General features: G+C 38.7%; 1 protein-coding gene across 2 annotated transcripts in view; it reads left to right on the top strand.

Moving 5' to 3' along the window:
• The window catches only part of UBP1 (upstream binding protein 1), a 68050-nt gene that overhangs the window by 12325 nt on the left and 30579 nt on the right, over window positions 1–25146 (top strand). For both annotated transcript variants that reach the window (XM_061196468.1, XM_061196469.1), the window contains exon 2: window positions 4212–4363. In XM_061196468.1, the coding sequence (XP_061052451.1) occupies window positions 4212–4363 (152 nt within the window). The remainder of the gene's footprint in view (window positions 1–4211; window positions 4364–25146) is intronic.

Here is a 25146-nt window from a genome sequence, read left to right as displayed (position 1 = left end):
GTTCCTTACCAGCTCTCCTTAAGGATGGGGTGGCTCCATCTCAGACCCACAACTCTTCCTCCTAGGGCCTACTCTCAGTTGATTTCCATACTTGGTACTTTACTGAGAAAATTGAACTTCCACATGACTGTACTGGCTTATAAGTTTTTCTTGGTGAATTTAGGTGTGGTTTTAAAAATTATTTATGTTGCTTTGGCTATTTGGGGTTCTTGAATCAGTGAATTAGTGTATTTCATCAATTCTGGAATTTGCCTACCCTTTATCTCAAATATTGCCTCTACCTCATTCTTTTCTCTTCTGAGACTTAAGTGTAAAATCTTTTCACTTTGTCTTTTCTTTCTTAACATCTCTTCTGCATTTTCTATCATTTTGCTCTCCATGCTGCCTTCTGGATAACTTCTTTTACCTATATTCCAGATTCCTTATATATCTTCATTTCTCTGTGAGCTGTTATTAAATGTGAGTTCTTAATTTTAGCAATTTTATCTTCTGGTTCTCAAAATTCTATTTGTTCCTTTACAGGTTTGCTGTCCCTTGAAATTTCCTGTTCCTTGCAGATCTTTTCAGGCTTATCTTTTATTTTTTTCAACAGAGTAAGCTTAATTTTATCATACGGGTTCAGTAATTCTGGCATCTTGAAGTCTTTGGTGGGTATTGGTCTATGTCCAATCAGGAAAAGAGAGAACACTGAGATGTTTCAAGCAGAGAAGGATTTAGTGAAGTATTTGATTGCAAAGGTGCTAGAAGGGTTCAGGGAGGAGAGCTGGCTGCCGGAGGCATGGCTGCTGATGCCCTGAGCTCTCCTTCAGCTATGGTTGCCTGCTTCTGCTCTTTCCCACTCCCTTTTAATTTCCCACCAGTGCTTCTTCCCTTTGGAGCAACCTAGGAAGATTCCAGCTGGCAAGAAGTCTTGTATATGTAGTTTTCAGGCCTCTAACCCTCTGCAACAAAGGCAGAAAAGAACTGAATACCAACAGAGTCTTCTCTTGGTTCTTGCTCCTAAAGTCGTGTTTGTCTTTGTGTGCCTGGTTATTTTTGGATACTGGCATTTCAGAATTACTTGGAATAATTCAAAGCCTTGAGTCTTTTCATCTGCTTGTCAGATCCCTGGGTGGCCTACCTGTCTGGGATATGAGATGACAAAATCAGTTGAATACCAGAAATTTCTTATGGCTCTGCCTGGTAGAAATTATGACCTTAGATTATCTGGAGACCTAGTTTTTCATTTTATTAATAATTATCAGTGCTACAGCTCATTCATCAATTTAACAGATATTTGAGCTCCTTCTTTATGCTAGATGCTGGATTTAGTCAGTGAAGAAAAACCAATTTGGGGGGTGGTTATATACTTATGGAGGATACAAATATAAGTCTCGTATACTGTTGGAAAGTGAAACGCTTTGTGGATAAATAGAGCAGGAAAGGGGAAACTGGGAGTACAGATGGGAAGGTTACAGTTGTCACTGGAAAGGTGACATTTGAATGAAATGAGCCAGTAGGACATCAGCAGAAGAGGGGCCAATGCAGAGGCCCTGGAAAAGGCAGGGAAGGAGGCTGGCTGAGGCAGAGGGACTGAGGGTGGGTAGGTGAAAAGGAAAGAAGAGCAGATTGAGTAGGGCCTTGTCGGACCTTGTAGGGACCCTGGGTTCGAAAGTGAGCTGATGGGGAGAGTTCAAAGGAATGAAATGATCTGAATTCTGTGTGAAGAGGCTTTCTCTGGCTGCTGTGTTGGTTGGAATGCATTTTCTTTCTAATTAAGTAAAAAATTAATTGGGATTTCATTAACAAATGATCTCTACATGTTTATATGTTAAGTTTATTCAAGAGTCTTTTAGCACCTACCTTGAGCATAGTAGTCTATAACCAAGTGAATAAAATGGTGGTTGCCTTCTAGGATCTGAAGCAAATAAAATTTTATTTACTATGTGTAACAGTTTACTTACAAATAGCCATTCTTATGCAGTCTGATGTCTTATTTTGATGACCTGTATGTAATGATCAACCCAAGCAGTTAGCGTTAAGATCTTAAAATTATTCTCCATGTCACTTTTTAGTATAATTAACTAAATGCATCTGAGTTATAGCTCTCATCTCATTTTTTATTTCTTTCTCACCAAGAGAACTTTTTTTTTTTTTTGGCTGCACCATGTCGCTTGTGGGCTTTTAGTTCCCCGACCAGGGATTGAACCCAGGCCCTCAGCAGTGAGAGCATGGAGTCCTAACCACTGGACCGCCAGGGAATTCTCTCACCAAGAGAACTTGAAACACTTACATATATATGACATAGAATATGTATGTATTTTCATCTACCATGGAGCCACTTTGACTGCTATGGTTGTTTTTAATAAAGAGAGCTGCTCTGAGTCTTAAAGTACCATTTGCAAGTTTCCTGAGAAGTTTTTATATCTGCTCTAAGGTTTTTATCCCTGTCCTAGAGGAAGGCTGGGGACCATTCCTGACTATGTGTTCCTCAGTTATACTTTTGACTTAGGAGTGTTTTGACAGTTCCTAGGTATAAATAAAGGAGAAGGAGAATTAGTGGGTAATTCAGTCCCTGACTAATCAGTCTGGTGCTTTAATAGAAATGTATGTGGGAGGAGGGAATACAGGGTTTCCCTTTCATTTCATTTATTTCCACATTTTGCTTTTAAATTGAATTTAATTAAAATGGGCTAGCCAGATATCTGAGTCAGTTAACAGGTTGTAAGAAGAAATAAGCAGTTCAGACAAGCCTTTGCTGTTCTTGCTGTTATAGTAGTTATTCAGTCATTTGGATATTTTGCTATTTTACCTTTTATTGAGGAATGGACATAGAAAAACCATCGAGATATAAATGTGCAGCTCAGTGAATTATCTCAAAGAAAGAAATACCCACGCTTCATATGTTAATGGTGGGAATGTAAAATGGCGCAGTCACTTTGTAAAACAGTTTGGCAGTTTCTCAAAAAGGTAAAGAGTTACCATATGACCCAACAATTCTACTTCTAGGTATATATCCAAGGGAATTAAACATGTCTACACAAAAATACATGGAAGTGTTCATAGCAGCATTATTCATAATCAAAAAAATGGAAACAAGCCAAAGGTCCATCATCCAATGATGGATAAAGAGAATGTGGTATATTCATACAATGGAATATCATTCGGCCTTAAAAAGGAATGAAGTACTGATACATGCTACAACATGAATGGACTTGAAAACATACTAAAAGAAGCGAGTCACAAAAGGCCACATGATTCTTTTTGCATTAAATATCCAGAATAGGCAAATCCATAGAGACAAAGCAAATCAGTGGTTGCCAAAGTGGGGGGATAGGGAGTGACTGCTAAGGGTATGAGATTTCTTTCTGAGGTGCTGAAAATATTCTGGAATTAGATAGTGGTGAAGACTGTACAACTCTGTGAATATATTAAAAAACCACTGAATTATACACTTTAAAAGGGTGAATTTTGTGATATGTAAATTATACCTCAGCTGCTTTTTTTTTTTTTAAAGGCAAACCAAACACATCCATGTGTGTTTAACTACCAAAGTTAACAGAATATAGACAGTACCCCAGAAGACCCCCCATCCCCCTCCCGATCAATGACCCAAGTTATTCTTGGGGGGAAAAATAGCAGCTATTTCTACTGCTGCTGTTTGCTTCTCAGAAGCCATTGTTTTAGACTAAGTATGAAGCTTTATGCTCTCAGCGTTTAGCTAGGACCAGCAGGGAACTTTTTGTAAAATACCATTTAATCAAATGCTTCTATGTGATTTCATGGTGCCAGTGTGACCTACCTTTCAAAGCAGGTGGCTATGTACTCTTGCTTTTATTTATTTTTTAATAGAAATGAGTTTAAAGTTTTTAACTAATTTTTTTCACGTAACCTTTTTTTTTTTTGTACCACATGTATTATTAGCCTGATCTCTTTATCAGTAGTTTGGACTTAACTATTAAATATTTCTTATTTTAATTTAAATATTTCTTATTTTAATGCTCTGCTAATCATAGGCACCACTCCCCCCCCGCCCCCCCCAACTCACACTAGAGGTATGGTTTATTAAAACTATCTTTTGGGGGAGCCAGATTAGCGTTAATAGTTCTTTTATTCTATGCATCATATATGATCTTAAATTTTAAAAGAAACTACCCCTAAATATTTTTACATGTTTTTAAATGTTTTAAACCCAGAATAAGGTCAGTGTTGATTTTTTTTTTGCTTTTCAGCGATGTCTTGGCATTGCCAATTTTCAAGCAGGAAGATTCCAGCCTTCCATTGGATGACGAAACCAAACACCCGCCCTTCCAGTATGTGATGTGTGCAGCAACGTCACCAGCCGTGAAGCTGCACGACGAAACGCTCACGTACTTGAACCAAGGTTGGTACGGCTGCATCACACTTTAAGAGTTTACAAAAATCTGAAATAGTGTTTTGGCATTGCAGCCTAGATTAATGGTAGTAATTGAAAATTAGATTCTTTTTCTCAATTTTTACAACTTTAGTTGTAAAATTGTAGGAATTTTAGTGTGAGCCAACAAAGCAATCGTTTGTGGAAACTTATTTGCACAAAGAGGGTCTGTGGAACAAGATTTATTACAGGATTTCTTTAGACAAAATCCAAAGGAGGAGCAGGTAAGAAAGGATGTCAGTTATTTTTAGGAACATGGTTTCAGTGTGGAACTTGAGAATGAATCAGAAGTCCAGCTAGCAAGGGACTTGGTCTCAGGAATGAAGCAGGTTTGTGCTGATAATAGACTGCAGCAAGGTGGAGTCTGTGGCTAAAGTAAACTGCGTCAAATCTTGTCTACACTTAATGAGAACACTATGTTACGGTGATATGAAAACGAGAGTGGGCAGAATGGAAAATAGAGATGTGAGGGTAGGATATACAGTTGGAAAGAGTAAAGGATTTTTTTTGAGGTGCTCTCAGCAGTTTGGGCACTGGCCAATGTGACTTACCAATATAAACAAAAGTACTTAGTTATGCAGGAATTCATTTGTTGGAGACCTATACTGAAAGCATGTTGGACTCTTATTTTTAAAAAGAATTGAACGTTTTTATTGTTATAAAAATAGTACATACTTCATAGAAAAATTGGGGAATATGTCAGGGATAAAGCTGAAAATGGACTTCAGTTACATCCCCCTCAGGAGAACCAGTTAACATCCTAGGTGTGTTTCCTTGTCTGTATATCTATTTTATTTCAACAAAATGGGAATTAACATCTATTCACTTAAGAGTATATTCTGATTATTTTTCTGTCATTAAATAGACTCTTTAATTCCTCAAACTTTTGGAAGGAACTATAGATTTTAGACTACTTACTAGTGATTATTCCGAAATGTGGAAGAATAGCTTCTGACTTTTCGTTTAACATATTAATTTAGAATTTATGAGGTTTTACTTCAGGTAATTCTAATCTGTAGCCTATGGCAACACTCTAATTTTGGTGTTAATATTATTTTAGGATTTGTTTAGGTAGGCATTCAATTTGAGACTTAAGGTTCTTTCAAATACGAAACTTAAGAGTCTCTATGGTAATCTGTTTTAGCTATAAAAATATCAGAAGAAACAGTGTAGAGGCAAGGCTGCAATATTCAGTGTAGCTTTATTTCTAATGACAAAAAAAGGAAATAACCAGAATTTCTCTTATTTAGGGAATAGTTGAATAAGTTATATGTATACCATGGGATGAATGAGCACGTGCACATACCCCCCTCTATTTAAAGAACGTTGGATATGTCTGTCTGTTGGCCTGGGGGACTATCCATAACTTATCACTGTTATTGTTAAACTGGATAAAGACATCTCACATTGATAAAAATTGCAGTCCACCATCTATAGTGATAATGTATTAGACCTACATTCACAGAGTGCTGACTGTGTATGAAGCAGTGTACTAAATACTATACATATGTTGTCTCATTTCCCACAGTAACCTGAGGAGAAGTGTTATTGATCCATTACAGATTTTTAAAACGGAAGCTTAGAGCAGTTGATAGACTTGCTCAATGTCAGTTTGGTCAAGCTTAAATTTTTAAAAAATAGTTATTGAATATCTACAGTAGTGTGCACAAGTCTTTTTTTTTTTTTTTCCCCTACATCGCCCAGCATGTTGAATCTTAGTTCCCCAACCAGGAATGTAACCTGGGGCTCCTGCAGTGGAAGCATGGACCCCTAACCTCTGGACCACCAGGGAATTCCCTACAAGTCTTAAGTGTACAGCTCAATGAATTTTTACACAGATCATTCCCTTGAAAATACTGCCTATGTCCAGTATTTCCAGTACCCTGGCAGGCTCCCTTGTATCCCCCTCCCAGCTGACACCCCACATTCATGGTGATCAGTATAATAAGTGCAAGTGATTTTCTGGCATGTGACCATGCTCCCTGCAGTATTAATGGTGAGTATGTTCTTGGTTGTAGAATTGTGTTAATTTACCTCTTAATTTCTCCCAGCCTTTTAAGGAAAAAAAAGTGGAAAAGTGAACTGCATATGCAGGCTGCATTTTTGAAAACATATATTTGAATAATCATTAAAAATGCATTTGAGTAACCATAAAGAAATTCTACTTTTATACACTTTTTAAAAAGAAATTATAATACTTTACACTTACATGAATATCAGACAGTTCTTTCACAGGTTTCTCTCCTAGCATTTATCTCCTAGCATTATATTTTGACAAAAGGTTCTGAACCCGAGATTTTTTGTGAATCCCCTAACTCATTTTCAAATTTTTAATGAATGTATATTTTTCTAAAGAGAGGATCCATACCTTTTCCTAGATTCAGGCTAAGTTTGAACCTGATTGAGATGTTGCTTGAGTGTCTTTCACCCCACCTCTTTTAAACTGATAAGTTAACAAAGGTCCGGACTTATTAGCAAAGTGTCTTTTTTTTTTAATTGAAGTATAGTTGATTTACAATATTGTGCCAGTCTCTGCTGTACAGCAAAGTGACTCAGTTATACACATATATACATTCTTTTTATCATACTCTTTTCCATTATGATTTATCCCAAGAGATTGGATATAGTTCTCTGTGCTATACAGTAGGACCTTCTTGTTTATCCATTCTAAATGTAATAGTTTGCATCTACCAACCCCAGGCTCCAAGTCCATCCCTCTCCCTCCCCCTCTTCCCCCTTGGCAACCACAAATCTGATCTCTGTGAGTCTGTTTCTGTTTTGTAGATAAGTTCATTTTTGCCATATTTTAGATTCCACATGTAAGTGATATCATATTTGTCTCTCTCTTTCTGACGTACTTCACTTAGTATGATAATCTCTAGTTGCATCCATGTAGCTGCCAATGGCATTATTTTGTTCTTTTTTATGACTGAGTAGTATTCCATTTTATATATTTACCACGTCTTCTTTATCCATTCATCTGTTGGTGGACATTTAGGTTGTTTCCATGTCTTGGCTATTATGAATAGTGCTGCTATGAACATAGGGGTGCCTTATCTTTTTGAATTATAGTTTTGTCTGGATATATGCCCAGGAGTGGGATTGCTGGATCATATGGTAATTCTATTTTTAGTTTTCTGATGAACCTCCATACTGTTTTCCATAGTGGCTGCACCAGCTTACATTCCCACCAAAAGTGTAGGAGGGTTTCCTTTTCTTCACACCCTCTCCAACATTTGTTGTTTGTAGACTTTCTAATGATGGCCATTCTGACCTGTGTGAGGTGACACCTGATGGTAGTTTTGATTTGCATTTCTCTAATAATTAGTGACATTGAGCATCTTTTCATGTGCCTACTGGTCATCTGTATGTCTTCTTTGGAGAAATGTCTATTAAGGTCTTATGCCCATTTTTCGATTGGGTTGTTTGTTTTTTTGCTGTAGAGTTGTATGAGCTGTTTGTGTATTTTGGAGATTCAGCCCTTGTGGCATCACATCATTTGCAGATATTTCCTCCTGTTCCATAGATTGTGGTTTTGTTTTTTGTTTTTGTTTTTGTTTTTTAAATTTTATTTATTTATTTATTTATGGCTGTGTTGGGTCTTCGTTTCTGTGCGAGGGCTTTCTCTAGTTGCGGCAAGTGGGGGCCACTCTTCATCGCGGTGCGCGGGCCTCTCACTATCGCGGCCTCTCTTGTTGTGGAGCACAGGCTCCAGACGCGCAGGCTCAGTAATTGTGGCTCACGGGCTTAGTTGCTCCACGGCATGTGGGATCCACCCAGACCAGGGCTCGAACCCGTGTCCCCTGCATTGGCAGGCAGATTCTCAACCACTGCACCACCAGGGAAGCCCCTGTTTTTGTTTTTTTTAATAGTTTCCTTTGCTATGCAGAGTCTTGTAAGCTTGATTAGATCCCATTTTTTTATTTTTGTTTTTATTTCTATTGCTTTGGGAGACTGACCTAAGAAAACATTGGTACAATTTATGTTAGAGAATGTTTTGCGTATGCTGTCTTCTGGGAGTTTTATGGTGTCATATGTTTAAGTCTTTAAACCATTTTGAGTTTATTTTTGTGCATGGTGTGAGGGTGTTTTCTAACTTCATTGATTTACATGCAGCTGTCCAACTTGCCCAGCACCACTTGCTGAAGAGACTGTCTTTTTCCCATTTTATATTCTTGCCTCCTTTGTCGAAGATTAATTGGCCATAGGTGTGTGGATTTATTTCTGGGCTCTCTATTCTATTCCATTGACCCGTATGTCTGTATTTGTACCAATTCCATATTGTTTTGATTACTGTAGCTTTGTAGTATTGTCTGAAGTCTGGGAGAGTTATGCCTCCTGCTTTTTTTTTTTTTTCCTCAGGATTGCTTTGGCAATTCTGGGTCTTTTATGGTTCCATACAAATTTTTGGATTATTTGTTCTAGCTCTGTGAAAAATGTCATGGGTATTTTGATAGGGATTGCATTAAATCTATAGATTGCTTTGGGTAGTATGGTCATTTTAACAATATTAATTCTTCCAGTCTAAGAACATGGGATATAATTTCCTTTATTACTGTTTTATAGTTCTCATTGTATAAGTCTTTTACCTCCTTGGTCAAATTTATTCCTAGGTTGTTTTTTTTTTGGGTGCAATTTTAAAAGGTACTGTTTTTTTACATTCCTTTCTGGTATTTCATTGTTAGTGTAAAGAAATGTAACTGATTTCTGAATGTTACTCTTGTATCCAGCTACTTTGCTGTATTCATTTATTAGATCTGGTAGTTTTTGTGTGGAGTCCTTAGGGTTCTCTGCATAGTATCATGTCATCTGCATATGGTGACAATTTTACCTCTTCCCTTCCAATTTGGATACCTTTTATTTCGTTTTCTTGTCTGAATCCTATGGCTAGGACTTCCAATACTATGCTGAATAGAAGTGGTGAGAGTGGGTATCCTTGTGCTGTCTTTTGATTGGAGCATTCAGTCCATTGGCATATGTATTTATTGCCATTTTAAACCTGGTTTTCCAGTTGATTCTTTTGTTTCTTCTTTGTTCCTTTCTTTTTGTTTTTGTTTTTCTTTTTGTGGTTTGATGATTTCCTTTTATTTTATGCTTGTGTTCTCTTCTTTTTGGTTTCTGTGAATCTTTTGTATGGTTTTGGTTTGTGGTTACCCTGTTTTTCAAGTATGTTAACCCCTTCCTATATCTGCTTGCTTTAGGCAGTTAGTCATATAGGCTCAAACGCATTGCATTAAAAAAAAAAAAAGGAATCTGTATTTTCTTACTCTCCTGCCCCACATTTTATGATTTTGACGTAGTACTTTTTTACATCTTTATGTTTATCCTCCTGCTGTTCTGTGAGTTTATCATCACTTTCACAAATAGGTTTTTCTTTTTGATACTGGCTAATTTAAGTGATTTAGTTTCCAGTTGTGATTTCCTCTTTCTTATATCTTCTGATTTCTTTTCTATTTAGAGAAGGCCTTTCAATATTTCTTTTAGGATAGGTTTAGCATTGCTGTATTCTTTTAGCTTTTGCTTATCTGAGACATTCTGATATCTCTTTCTATTCTAAATGATAATATTGCTGGGTAGAGTATTCGAGGTTGCAGATTTTTCCCTTTCAAGACTTTGAATATATTTTACCACTCCCTCTGGCCTACAGTGTTTCTGTAGAGAAATCAGCTGATAGCTTTATGGGGGTTCCCTTGTAATTAAGTTTTTCTCTTGCTGCCTTTAGAATCCTCTTTTTATCTTTAACTTTGCCATTTTTATTATAATATGTCTTGATGTAGGTCTGTTGGGGTTCATCTTGTTTGGGACCCTCCATGCTTCCTATATCTGTATATCTGTTTCCTTCTTTAGGTTTGGGAAGTTTTCAGCCATCATTTCTTCAAATACATTTTCAATCCCCTTTTCTTTTTCTTCTCTTTCTGGAATCCCTATTATGCATAGGTTGGCACACTTTATATTATCCCATAGGTCTCTTATATTGCTTTCCTTTTTTTTCATTTGGCTGACTGCTGTTTTGCTTGGGTAATTTCCATTTTTCTATCTTCCAGATCACTTATTCTTTCTCCTGCGTTATTCATTCTGCTATTCATTGCCTTTAGCTCAGCTTTTGTCTTAGCAAATAAATTTTCTAATTTTTCTTGGTTCCTCCTTATAGTTTGTAGTTGCTTTTTACAGTAATGTGCATTTCTGTCAGTATCCTTTCTTGATTCCTTCAGTATTTTCATCATCTCCTTTTTGAACTTGGTGTCTGTTAGACTGAAGAGGTCTGTTTCATTGTTTGTTCTTTCAGGGGAATTCTCTTGGTCTTTTAGCTGGGGGTGGTTCCTCTGCTTCTTCATTTTACTTGTGTTTCTCTTAACTCTGAGTTCAGGAGAAACGATTATCTACTCTAGTCTTGGAGGACTATTTATATGTGGGAGCATCCCTGTGTAGCTTGTGTGGGCTTAATTTTTTTTTTGGCACGAGGGCTGTTTTTGGTTTGGTTGCTTGCCATCTCTTTCCCCTGCGTGTGCTGGCCGTTATCCCCTTGATAGGGGGTGTGCAGATGTGCAACCTGCACACACTCCCAGGAAGGCGGGGCTAGCGGTTGGCTCCCAGTTGTGGGACCCTCAGCAGCAGTGGCAGGTCGTGCACGCTCCTGGGTAGGCATGGACAGCGTTTGGTGCTCAGTTGCAGGACGCTCTGTGGCGGCAGTGATCCGTGTCCGCCTCTGGATTCCGAGATGGCAGTGGCATCTTGCACCTGCCCCCGGAGCTCGTGTAGGTGGTGCCCTGCTGCCTGAGAGTGGGCACGGAGAAAGAAGCTTCTGTGGCGGCCCACCCCTCTCCTTGCATGCCCCCCACAATGGTGCCTTGCCTCTCTGGCAGGCCTAGGCTTCTTCCTGGACTCCCTCGGTTGTAGCTCACCACACCCTAGCCCCGTCAGGCCGTCTCCACACAGTCAACCCCAGTCCTCTCCTCCGGGTCTGACCTCCAAAGCCTGAGCCTCAGCACCCAGCCCCCACCCGACCCAGCGGACGAGCGTCTCAGACTGGGGAGTGCTGCTCTGCGGCACCAGCCATCTATGCAGGTCTCTCTCCACTTTGCCCTGCACGGACCGGTTGCTGTGCTCCCCTCCAAGGCTCCGAACCTCCCCCTCTGTCCCAGCTGATCTCCCAGGCAGTGAGGGGACTTCCCAGGGTGCAGGAACCTTTCTTCTTTCACAGCTCCCTCCCAGGGGCATAGGTCCTGTCCCGATTCATTTCTCTCTCTTTCTGTTTCTTTTCTTTTTTTTTTTTTGGCCCTACCCAGTTATGTGGAGATTTTCTTGCCCTTTTGGAAGTCTGAGTTCTTCTGCCAGCGTCCAGTAGATGTTCTGTGAGAAGCAGTCCACATGTAGATGTATTTTTTTTTTAACATCTTTATTAGAGTATAATTGCTTTACAATGGTGTGTCAGTTTCTGCTTTGTAACAAAGTGAATCAGTTATACATATACATATGTCCCCATATCTCTTCCCTCTTGCATCTCCCTCCCTCCCACCCTCCCTATCCCACCCCTCTAAGTGGTCACAAAGCACCGAGCTGATCTCCCTGTGCTATGCGGTTGCTTCCCACTAGCTAGCTATTTTACGTTTGGTAGTGTATATATGTCCATGCCACTCTCTCACTTTGTCCCAGCTTACCCTTCCCCCCCCCCCCATATCCTCAAGTCCATTCTCTAGTAGGTCTGCATCTTTATTCCCGTCTTGCCCCTAGGTTCTTATGACCATTTTCTTTTTTTTTTTTTTTTTTTAGATTCCATATATATGTGTTAGCATACGGTATTTGTCTTTCTCTTTCTGACTTACTTCATTCTGTAGGACAGTCTCTAGGTTGTAGATGTATTTTTGATGTATTTGTGGGAGAAGGTGAGCTCCACATCCTACTCCTCTGCCATCTTGATCTGATCCCCCAGCAGAGTATCTTAAGTTGATCAGACTCACTTTTCAAAAGGAAACATTCTAAGTAGTGCATGTACAGTTTTGATTTTTTTTACAGAAGCCTTTCCTGAAATATATAGTGTAAAGAGAATCAGGCATAGATATGGAAAATAAAAATGATTGATTTTTATCTAGGAATTCCAGTAAAATTCCATGGATATTTTTTAGCTGGGTGACATTGCCCTGGGAAGTTTCTGCAAAGTACATAAAATGTGTCTAAGTGACCCATTTTAGTATAGTATCATCTGTGCGTCAGCTTTGATAGTGTGACTGTTAAGTATTGACATAATTTACTCTTTAGTCTTCCTGTTCTTAGGAGTTAGATTTTTATTCAGATTTAGTCATGAGTTAATTTTCTTATCTTCAAATGAACTCTTCAGCTCCCCCAAGGGAAAATGACTCATCATGGCAGTGTTGCCTTGTTTATCAAAAAAGGATACAAAAGCTTTATAAAGAAGGGATTAGATAGGGCACTTGAAGTTGTTCTTCATCAGCACAAGTTTTAATTCCTTTTAAGCTTCCCCACTCATTATAATAAGTGAGAGGGAAATTAAGCAGTCACTTTTTTCTCTGTTACTTGGAAATAATAGTGACAGTGAAAGCACAGTTATCCCCACTTTATATTAAAGCTTTAGAGGGAGTAATTTTTTCCTACAGTTATCTTTTTAGATTGACCATACTTTTTATAGCGACTTAAACCCAGAGATTTCTAATTCCAAATCTCATTTTCTTAACCACTGAGTCTCTTTACTAGAATAGTTACAGTGTTTTCTAAATTTTCAGTTAATGGTCACCATTTAAAATTTAACAGTGTAACTAAATGATTTATATACATGGTTCAAAGTTCAGAAGGTATGAAAGAGTATACAGTAAAACTCTTCTTCCCAGTTATCTAGTTCTGCTCGCTGGCCCCAAGTAGCCATTGAATTAGAACCCTTTTTAGACATCTAAGAAGATTGTAATCCTGTTAAGTGATACCCTTTGTATAACAAAAATACTGTATCATTAATATTTTATTTATTCCAATAAACTTATTCTGTGATGACTGAATTATATGCTTAAGCATAGTTGTGGTGAATATAATGATCTTGTCACTAAAGGATGAAATTTAAGAGAGAACTTCCATCCCTAAAGTAATGCCTGGTAGAAGAATGAGATAGAACTGCCCAGGATATATGCACCTCTGCTGCATATGGAATGTCTTTACACACATTATTCACATACCTTTTTGTTCCTTTTAAATGTGTCAACTCGTTACAGTGACTGGTGATTTAAATGTTTTTCTGCATGTAGTGGGGTGAGAGGTAGAGGGCAGCAGTGAGCGGTTGTCATCAGCTGTCTCTGGGGCCAGGCTGCCTGTGTTTAGATCCCATTACACCACTTGCTTGTCCAGGCAAGTTCCTTAATAAAATAACCCCCACCTAAGGTAGCTGAGAATTAAATTGAGTTAATATGTGTAATGCACTTATAAGGTGGCCAGCACATAGGAAGCACAACACTAGCCTTTGCTCCTGTTACTATTATTTATAACTAGATAGCTTTAATGGTTTCTGATTGTACTGGAAAACCAAGTGATTAGACCTTGGCTGACGTATTAGTTTTCTATGGCAGATACATGAGCAATTTTTACAAATCGTTAGAATGCAACCCTGGGACTAGATACCTGTGTAATGACTCAGGATTTTTGCCAGGTTTGTTGGCAAGTATGATTACAATCTTTTTTTTTTAATTTATTTCGGCTGCATTGGGTCTTTGTTGCTGTGCACGGGCTTTCTCTAGTTGCGGCGAGCGGAGCAGGGCAGAGCTACTCTTCGTTGTGGTGCAGTGGCTTCTCCTGTTGCAGAGCATGGCTTCTTGGAGCGTGGGCTCCAGTAGTTGTGGCTTGTGGGATCTAGAGCGCAGGTTCAGTAGTTGTGGTGCACGGGCTTAGCTGCTCCGAGGTATGTGGGATCTTCCTGGACCAGGGCTCAAACCCATGTCCCCTTCATTGGCAGGTGTATTCTTAACCACTGTGCCACCAGGGAAGTCCCTACAATCTTTTAAATAAACCTGTAGCAGAGTTTGTTTGTTTGTTGTTTGTTTTAATATTTATTTATTTGGCTGCATCGGGTCTTAGTTGTGGCATACGGGATCTTTCGTTGCAGCGTGCGGGCTCTCTAGTTGTGGCACGCGGGCTCTAGAGCGGGCAGGCTTAGTTGCCCTGTGGCATGTGGGATCTTAGTTCCCCGACCAGGGATCAAACCCACGTCCCCTGCATTGGAAGGCGGATTCTTAACAATATTGACCACCAGGAAAGTCCCCCTGTAGCAGAGTTTTGAACTGTAGAAATAACGTGTTTGCACTGCTTAGCAACTGTGGCAGGTAGAATAATGGTGCCTCGAAGATGTCCATATCCTAATCCCCAAAACCTGTGACTATTTTAACCTTATACCAAAAGGCACTTTGCAGGTATGATTTAATTAAGGCTGTTGAGATGGAGAAATTATCCTGGATTATTCAGGTGGCCCAGTGAAATCACAAGGGTCCTTAAAAGTGAAAGAAGGAGGCAGGAGAGTCGGGAGTCAGAGGGAGATTTGAAGATGGAGGAAGGAAGACTGCCACAAACTAATGGATGTAGGCTACTTCAAGAAGTAGATAAAGTCAAGGAAGTAGATTTTCCCCTACAGCCTCCAGAAGGAATGCAGCCTGCTGACAGCTTCATTTTAGCCCACTAGACCCATTCTGGACTTCTGAACTCTAGAACTGTGTGATAATAAATTTGCATAGTTTTAAGCCACTGAGTTTGTGGAAATTTGTTACAGCAGCAATAGGAAACTAACCCATCAACCAAGGCAAATGTGTACTATGTAGATGATCTCCAGAGTGGTGCATAATGAGCTACTGTTGTGTATCAGAGCTGTTTCCATAGTGTGGCTGTCATTTACTCTTAAGATTTTAGACAGAAACACTCTGCATACTATAGTACTTACTGCCTCCTAGTTTATCTCTGAAGGCCCAGTCAAAGCTGGGTCTTGAAATGGGCATCTAATGAACCCTGAGCCCTTGCACGCATGAGTGTGTGTGTGTGTGTGTGTAAATGTGCGCATATATGTATATTCAAATATATGGACTGTATACATGTGTAATGAACATATATGAGGATAAGTGGATTTGTGGAGCATGTGTGTGTATTGGAGTGAGAGCTATCTTAGACTGTTACAGGATTTACAATCCTGTCAAATAATAAATGACTATTTAATGAATTTTGGTCACTTATAAAGGAGTCATAATGTATTTACTTTAAACAGCTTTAGAATGACTTAGTTCTTAATTTTGACATAGACAAGTTATTCCCAGGAGAAGGTCCCGAATGCTTTGTGCTAGAAACAAACATTGACTGACTGGATATTTGTAGCTTTGCACAGAGCTGTGGTCTCCAACGATAGCATGCATTGGGATCACCTAGACGGCTTGTCAAACATGATTATCATGATAGAGTTTCTGAGTCAGTGGGTCTGGAGCGGGGCTGGAGAATTTGTATTTCTGATGAGTTTCCAAGTGATGCCAATGCTGCTGGTCTGGGGACCATGCTTCAACTTTCTATTACTTTGAATATTCAGGCAAATATGTGAGCGTCCCCTCACCACCACTTCTTATAGACAGATTTCCTCAGAAGAGCGTTGACACATAGGTGGGGCTGTAGCCATTCTCAGGCCATAGCTTGGTCACTCCTAGCAGCCTCCCCTTCAAGCTCATTGCTCACCTTCTGCCTCCGGAGCAGCTGTTGCTAAAGAATATTTGCCATTGTGTAAAACCATTGTGTAACATAAAGAAAAATAATTCTGTGTAGTCTTAACTTCATCAGTCAGGTAGAAATTGGAACAAGTACTGATGCTTTAGAGTGTCGGTTTTTGTACTGTTTTGAATGATAGAAGTACAGAGTTTAAAAGCTGTATTTGTGTTTTTCTGGTTATGCCTGGGCAGCTGTCCTTCTCAGCTCTTAGGTAATGAGAAAACTTAAACCTCTAACTTTTAAAAAAATTATTATTAAGTATTTATTTATTTATTTATTTATGTGGCTGCGTCGGGTCTTAGTTGCGGCATGCGGGATCTTTCGTTGTGGCGTGTGGGCTCTCTAGTTGTGGTGCGCAGACTCTGGAGCGCACGGGCTTAGTTGCCCCACAGCATGTGCGGGTCTCAGTTCCCTGACCAGGGATCTAACCCACGTCGCCTGCATTAGAAGGCAGATTCTTAACCACTGGACCACCAGGGAAGTCCCTAAACCTCTAACTTTGTGGAGTAAAAAAACTGTAGTCCCAATATGGAGCCACAGAAAGGGGAGTAAGCAGTTGCCTATCCCTTTGGGCAGGGATCTGGCTGGAATAGGCTGCCCCTTGTCCAGTAGCCCCAGCTGAATCCATGATGTTCCCCCACCATGATATGAGTGACACGACTTCTTGTTTTTTTGGGTTTTTTTAATAGGAATATCTTACTATTCATTTTTATTTATTTAATTTATTATTATATTTTAGCTGTGTCGGGTCTTCGTTGCTGCGCACAGGCTTTTTCTAGTTGCGGCGAGCGAGGGCTACTCTTTATTGCAGTGTGTGGACTTCTCATTGCAGTGGCTTTTCTTGTTGTGGACCACGGGCTCTAGGGGCACAGGCTTCAGTAGTTGCAGCACGTGGGCTCAGTAGTTGCGGCACGCAGGCCTTAGAGCGTGCAGGCTTCATTAGTTGCAGCACGCAGGCTGTAGGGCACGTGGGCTCAGTAGTCGTGGCGCATGGGCTTAGCTGCTTTGTGGCATGTGGGATCTTCCTGGACCAGGGATCGAACCCGTGTCCCTTGCATTGCCAGGTGAATTCTTAACCTCTGTGCCACCAGGGAAGTCCCATGAGTGAGACGTCTGATCTTAAACCGTTGATTTATTCCAGATCAGCTTATTGCTGCTATTAGATCAGAAATACCTGTTCATATGGAGGCCAAATTCTACTTGGAGCACCCTTTTAATTAACCAATATTAGCTACCTTGCAAACAAGTTTTAGGTCCTAGGAAATAAAGTAGCATGTCTACTGGATTAAAAATACTGTTAAATGATTGACGCTTCAAAAAAGAAAATATATTTTTTGGTAAGTTCATTTTACACTGTGGTAGATTTCCTTGAGGTTAGCTTTGGTTCTTGTTATAGATTAAAGTTCTGTATTAGGACCTTAGAAATAAATGCTTTGAACTTAACCAAGGTGGATCTGTCACACCTTGGGCTCCGTTTTGCTCTGGAGTCCATCTTACACTCTATATTCAAAGGTAGGTGGGGACATGAACTCATAGCACTTATATTTTTCAATTCTGTCAGTGCTTTTGCTTTTCTAAGCCAAGAAAGGAGTAAACAAATCCAAACGTGACAGGTAAATTCAGAAGATAAAGCTAAAAATAGGACTAGTAACTTTTAGAGTATTGCAGTTTGTGTTAAGTTTATACTTCGTTGGTAGTGGGACCTTTTTAATATTTCATTTGGAACCTAGGCTAACATTTCAGGAAGTTGTTTTATTAGGAGAATGATGGAGGGGGATCAAATAGAAGGAGAAATTGAACCAATATAAGTCTGGTAGTATATCAGTGGATATTGCCATTGAGTGAAACTTGGTGGGGAAGGATTTCTAGATAGTGAGAGACGTGGGATAAAACTGAAGAAGGAAGAAAGCTAGGACATATATAGTTTCCAACAGAGATATCATTTGAAGCATAATAAGTGTTACAGAGCCTTTTTTAAAAACCTGCTTTTGACTTCAGAAGAATAAAAATCTATAGTGCTTTAATACAGGAGCAGCCAAGCCTGAGATCTGTTCATGGAAACAGATTGAACTTTATATTGAGCACAGAAATATCCTAAGGTTGAGGAGGAAAAATAATACAAAAGAAGATAAGGCACATTGAGATTTCTTCCTTTGATCTTTTTCAATCCTTAGAATTTTGAGTTTTTGAGGACCACAAGGGAATCCTGGCGAGAGAAGTTCTCCCTCCCTCCTTGTGCATTTGGTCCACCTCCCATCTCACAGGCTGCTTTTCTTTGGGTTATTCTCAGATTTATAAATCAACTTGATAAAATGTATGCAGTCGCACTCCTTGATTTTCTCTCTCAGATCTGCTTCTTGTGATCTTCCCCGTGTCAGGAAGTTCCTTAGCCAAAAATCTGGAGTAACCCTCAGCTGCTCTTTCTCTCACACTTTAATTAATATACCAGAAAACGCATAGGCTCTACCTTCAGAATCTCTCCAGAGTGACAACTGCTTCTTAAACCATCTCCACCTCTACTGTCCATAGATGAGAGTGACTTTCCCTTTAGCCACGACATCTCAAACTGAGAGATTCGTGCTAATCTGATAGGTGAAAAGCCATTTCAGTGTGGCTTTAACTTGCATGTCTCTGATGGAGTTCAAATGTCTGAATGTCTTTTTTTTTTTTCTTGGTCATGTGTCGCTCCTTGCGGGATCTTATTAGCTCCCTGACCAGGGATATAACCCGGCATCCTGGCAGTGGAAGCACAGCATCCTAACTGCTGGACCACCAGGGAATTCCCAGAGGTCGAATGTCTTTTTCTTTCTTTTTTTTTTAAAATAAATTTATTTATTTATTTATTTATTTTTGGCTGCGTTGGGTCTTCGTTGCTGCGCGCGGGCCTTCTCTAGTTGTGGCGAGTTGTGGTTGTTACGGAGCTCGGGTTCTAGGTGTGCGGGCTCAGTAGTTGTGGCGCACGGGGTTAGTTGCTCCGCGGCATGTGGGATCTTCCCAGACCAGGGCTCAAACCCGTGTCCCCTGCCTTGGCAGGCGGATTCTTAACCACTGTGCCACCAGGGAAGCCCTCGAAAGTCTTTTAATATGTTTAAGAACTGTTGGCTTTCCTTCTTTTGTGTGAAGTACATGTTCATATCATTTGCTCATTTTCTGCTAGGGTTGTTGGGCATTTGTTAGCAATTTCGTAAGAGTTCTTTTCCTTTGGTACTAGGGAGATAAGCCCTCTGTGACTAATGTGAGGTGCAAATATTCCCCCTCTTGCTAATCAGAATCCCTGAGTCAAAAGATGCAGTATTTAACTTGTTAACAGGTGCAGGCAGACTACCTTTCAGAAAGTTTATCAGTTTACATTTCCCCACATTTTATGTGCTTATTTCTCCCCCATCTTCACCCACTTGATTTTTTAAATTAATTAAACATTTTTTGTTGATCTGATAATGAGCACATTTTGTTAATTTTTGTGTCCTAAATTCTTGAGGTTGAGTGTAATTTCAGATATGTAATGGTGTATTTATCAATGATATCTATTCATTTGCTTTTTAAAAATCTTTTATTTTTTAACTTTTTAAATTGAAGTATAGTTGATTTACAATGTTGTGTTAAATACTGCTGTACAGTAAAGTGATACAGTTATACACACACGCATATATATATATATATATATATATATATATATACACACACACACACACACACACACACACACACACATTCTTTTTCATATTCTTTTCCGTCATGGTTTATCACAGGATATTGAACATAGTTCCTGGTGCTATACAGTAGAACCTTGTTGTTTATCCATTCTATATATACTAGTTTATATCTGCTAATCCCCAGCTCCCAATCCCTCCCCCTCCCACTCCCGTCCCCCTTGGCAACCGCTAGTCTGTTCTCTATGTCCGTGATTCTGTTTCTGTTTCATAGATAGGTTCATTTGTGTCATTTTTTAAAGTCTTTATTGGGGCTTCCCTGGTGATCCAGTGGCTAAGACTCCATGCTCCCAATGCAAGGGGCCTGGGTTCGATCCTTGGTCAGGGAACTAGACCCACATGCTACAGCTAAGAGTTTGCATGCCCCAAGTAAAAGATCCCACATACCACTACTAAGACCTGGCGCAGGTCTTATTTAAAAAAAAAAAAAAAGTCTTTATTAAATTTATTACAATATTGCTTCTGTTTTATGTTTTGGTTTTTTGGCCGCAAGGCATGTGGGATCCTAGCTCCCTGACCAGGGTTTGAACCCACACCCCCTGCATTGAAACTGGACCACCAGGGAAGTCCCCTGTGTCATATTTTAGATTCCACATGTAAGTGATATCATATGGTATTTGTTTTTCTCTTTCTGACTTACTTCACTTAGTATGATAATCTCTAGTTGCATCCGTGTTGCTGCAAGTGGCATTATTTTGTTCTTTTTTATGGCTGAGTAGTATTGTATTTTATCTATTTACCACATCTTCTTTATCAGTTCGTCTGTTAGTGGACATTTAGGTTGTCTCCACGTCTTGGCTATTAGGAATAGTGCTGCTATGAACATAGGGGTGCCTTTATCTTTTTGAATTATAGTTTTGTCTGAATATATGCCCTGGAGTGGGATTGCTGGATCATATGGTAATTCTATTTTTAATTTTCTGATGAATCTCCATACTGTTTACCATAGTGGCTGTACCAGCTTACATTCCCACCAACAGTGTAGGAGGGTTCCCTTTTCTCCACACCCTCTGCAGCATTTGTTATTTGTAGACTTTCTAATGATGGCCATTCTGACCTGTGTGAGGTGGTACCTTATTGAAGTTTTGATTTGTATTTCTCTAATAATTAGCTATGTTGAGCATCTTTTCATGTTCCTACTGGCCATCTGTATTTCTTCTTTGGAGAAATGTCTCTATAGGTCTGCTGATTTTTCGATTGGGTTGTTTGTAAATTTGGTGTTCAGTTTTATGAGCTATTTGTGCATTTTGGAAATTAAGACTCTGTCTGTTGCATTGTTGGCAGATATTTTCTCCCATTCTGTAGGTGGTCTTTTCGTTTTATTTATGGTTTCCTTTGCTGTGCAAAACGTTGTAAGTTTGATTCGGTCTCATTTATTTTTGTTTTTATCTCCGTTGCCTTGGAAGACTGACCTAAGAAATATTGGTACGATTTATGTCAGAGAATGCTTTGCCTATGTTCTCTTTTAGGAGTTTTATAGTGTAATGTCTTTTAAGTCTTTAAGCCATTTGAGTTTATTTTTGCGTATGGTGAGAGGGTGTGTTCTAACTTCATTGATTTACATGTGGCTGTCCAATTTCCCAACACCACTTGCTGAAGAGCCTGTCATTTTTCCATTTTATATTCTTGCCTCCTTTGTCAAAGGTTAATTGACCGTAGGTGTGTGGGTTTATTTCTGGGCTCGCTATTCTGTTCTATTGGTCTGTATGTCTGCTTTTGTGGCAATACAACACTGTTTGATTACTGTAGCTGTGTAGTAGTGTCTGAAGTCTGGGATGGTTATGCCTCCTGTTTGCTCTTTTTCATCAGGATTGCTTTGGCAATTCTGGATGTTTTATGGTTCCATATCAATTTAGGATTACTTGTTCTAGTTCTGTGAAAAATGCCATGGGTAATTTGATGGGGATTGCATTAAGTCTGTAGATTGCTTTGGGTAATATGGCCATTTTAACAATATTCAAATCCAAGAGCATGAGATATCTTTCCATTTCTTTGAATCATTTTCAGTTTCCTTTATTAATGTTTTATAGTTCTCAGCGTATAAGTCTTTCATCTCTTTGGTCAGGTTTATTCATAGGTATTTTATTTTGGGGGTTGCAATTTTAAAAGGTTTTGTTTTTTTACGTTCTCTTTCTGATTTCATGGTTGGTGTAAAGAAATGCAACTGATTTCTGAATGATAATCTTGTATCCTGATACTTTGCTGAATTCGTTTATTAGATCCAGTAGTTTTTGTGTGGAGTCCTTAGGGTTTTCTATATATAGTATCATGTCATCTGCATATAGTGACAGTTTTACGTCTTCCCTTCCAATTTGGATACCTTTTGTTTCGTTTTCTTGTCTGATTGCTGTGGCTAGGACTTCCAATACTATGTTGAATAGGAGTGGTGAGAATGAGCATCCTTGTCTTGTTCCAGATTTTAGCGGGAAGGCTTTCAGCTTTTCACAATTGAGTATTATATTGGCTGTGGGTTTGTCATAAATGGCTTTTACTATGTTGGGATATGTTTCCTCTATATCCACTTTGGTAAGAGTTTTTTATCATGAATGGATGTTGAATTTTGTCAAATGCTTTTTCTGTGTCTTTGAGATGATCATGTGGCTTTTGTCTTTTGTTGATGTGGTATATCACATTGATTCATTCTCACATGTTGAACCATCCTTGTAACTCTGGAATGAATCCAACTTGATCATGGTATATAATCCTTTTTATGTGTTGTTGGATTCGGTTTGCTAATATTTTGTTGAGAATTTTTGCATCTATATTCATCAAAGATACTGGCCTGTAATTTTCTTTTTTCGTGGTGTCTTTGGTTTTGGTATCAGGATGATGGTGGCTTCATAGAATGCACTTGGGAGTGTTCCCCCCTCTTCAGATTTTTTGGAAGGGTTTGAGAAGGATAGGTATGAGTTCTTCTTTATATGTTTGGTAGAAGCCATCTGGTCCTGGACTTTTGTTCATAGGGAGTTTTTTTTTTTATTACAGATTCTATTTCACTTCTAGTGATCTGTCTGTTCAAATTATCTATTTTTTCTTGATTCAGTTTTGGTGGGCTGTATGTTTCTAGAAACTTTTCCATTTCTTCTAGGTTGTCGAATTTGTTGGCATGTAATTATTCCTAGTATTCCCTTATGGTTTTTTGTATTTCTGCAGTATCAGTTGTTAAGCCTCCTTTTTCATTTGTTACTTTGTTTATTTGGGTTCTCTTTTCTTCTTGTTGAGCTTGGCCAGCAGTTTGTCAGTCTTGTTTATCCTTTCAAAGAACCGGCTCTTGGTTTTATTGAATTTTTTTTTCTATTGTTTTTTATTTTCTTCTCAATTTATTTCCTCTCTGATAGTTATTATTTCCTTTGTTCTGACTTTAGGTTTTGTTTGTTCTTCTTTTTCTAATTCTTTTAAGTGATAAGTTAAGTTGTTTGAGATTTTTCTTGTTTCTTGAGGAAGGCCTGTATTTCTGTGAACTTCCTTCTAAGAACTGCTTTTGCTGCATCCCATAGATTTTGTATGGTTGTGTTTTCATTGTCATTTGTCTTAAGGTATTTTCTAATTTCCTCTTTGATTTCATCATTGACCCATTGTTTTTTTAGTACCATGTTGTTTTGTCTCCATGTAATCGTGTTTTTTTTTTCTCATTTCTTTTTCTGTGGTTTATTTCTAGTTTCCTGCCGTTGTCATCAGAAAAGATGCTTAAGATAATTCCTGTACTCTTAAGTTTGTTGAGGCTTGTTTTGTGCCCTAGTATGTGGTCAGTCCTAGAGAATGTTCCATGTGCACTTGAAAAGAATGTGTATTCTGGATATTTTGGATGTAATGTCCTGAAAATATCAATTAAGTCTAACTTGTATCATTTAGGATCTCTGTTGCCTTACTGATTTTCTATCTAGAAGATATGTTCATTGATGTCAGTGGGGTGTTAAAGTCTCCTACTGTTGTTGTATTGTCACTTTCTCCCTTTATGTTTGGTTAGTCTTTGTTTTATGTATTTGGGTGTTCCTTTATTAAGTGCATATATGTAAAATCATCTTCTTGTATTGATTCTTTTATCATTATATAGTGTCCTTCTTTATCTTTCTTTATGGGCTTTATTTTAAAGTCTATTTTTTCTGCTATGAGTATTGCGACCCCCACTTTCTTATCATTTCCGTTTGCATGAAGTATCTTTTTCCATCCCCTTACTTTCAGTCTATGTGTGTCCTTTGCCCTAAAGTGGGTCTCTTGTAGGCAGCACTTTGTAGCCTCTTATTTTTTAATCCAGTATGCCACTCTTTGTCTTTTGATTGAAACATTTAGTCCATTGACATTTAAGGTAATTATTGATAGCTATGTATTGGGTTGGCCCAAAAGTTCATTTGCTTTTTATCTGTAAGTTGGCTTTAGTATTGCTTAGTTATCTTTAACTTCATTCGAAACAATTTTGTTACGCTCTATTGTGACAGCTATCATATCAGCGTGCATTAAAAAAAAAATTATCGAAATTGGTGAATTTTTGTGTAGCTATTTTAATATTGAAGATAGAAGAAAAAAGCAACATTTTCAGCATATTATGGTTTATCATTTCAAGAAAGGTAAAAACGCAACTGAAATGCAAAAAAATTTGTGAAGTGTATGGAGAAGGTGCTGTGACTGATTGAACATGTCAAAAGTGGTTTGCGAGGTTTTGTGCTGGAGATTTCTTGCTGGACGTTGCTCCACGGTCAGGTAGAGAGGTTGAGGTTGATAGCGATCAAATTGAGACATTCATTGAGAACAATCAACGTTATACCACGCAGCAGATAGTTGACATAAGCAAAATATCCAAATCGAGCATTGAAAATCATTTGCACCAGTTTGGTTATGTTCATCGCTTTGATGTTTGGGTTCCACGTAAGTTAAGCGAAAAAAAAACTTCTTGACTGTATTTCTGCATGCGATTCTCTACTTAAACGTAACACAACCGTTCTGTTTTTAAAACAAAATGACAGGCGATGAAAAATGGATACTGTACAATAATGTGGAATGGAAGAGATCGTGGGGTAAGCGAAATGAACCACCACCACCAACCCCACCAAAGGCCGGTCTTCATCCAAATAGGTGATATTATGTATATGGTGGGATTGAAGGGAGTCTTCTATTATGAGCTCCTTCCGGAAAACCAAACGATTAATTCTAACAATTACTGCTCCCAATTAGACCAACTGAAAGCAGCACTTGACAAAAAGAATCCAGAATTAGTCAACAGAAAACACATAATCTTCCATCAGGATAACGCAAGACCACGTGTTTCTTTGATGATCAGGCAAGAACTGTTACAGCTTGGCTGGGAAGTTCTGATTCATC

Source organism: Eubalaena glacialis, chromosome 7 (assembly GCF_028564815.1).
Source record: "Eubalaena glacialis isolate mEubGla1 chromosome 7, mEubGla1.1.hap2.+ XY, whole genome shotgun sequence".
Lineage (NCBI taxonomy): Eukaryota > Metazoa > Chordata > Mammalia > Artiodactyla > Balaenidae > Eubalaena > Eubalaena glacialis.
The sequence above is the reverse complement of the archived record's forward strand: the minus strand, read 5'-3'. Positions and strand labels throughout refer to the sequence as shown.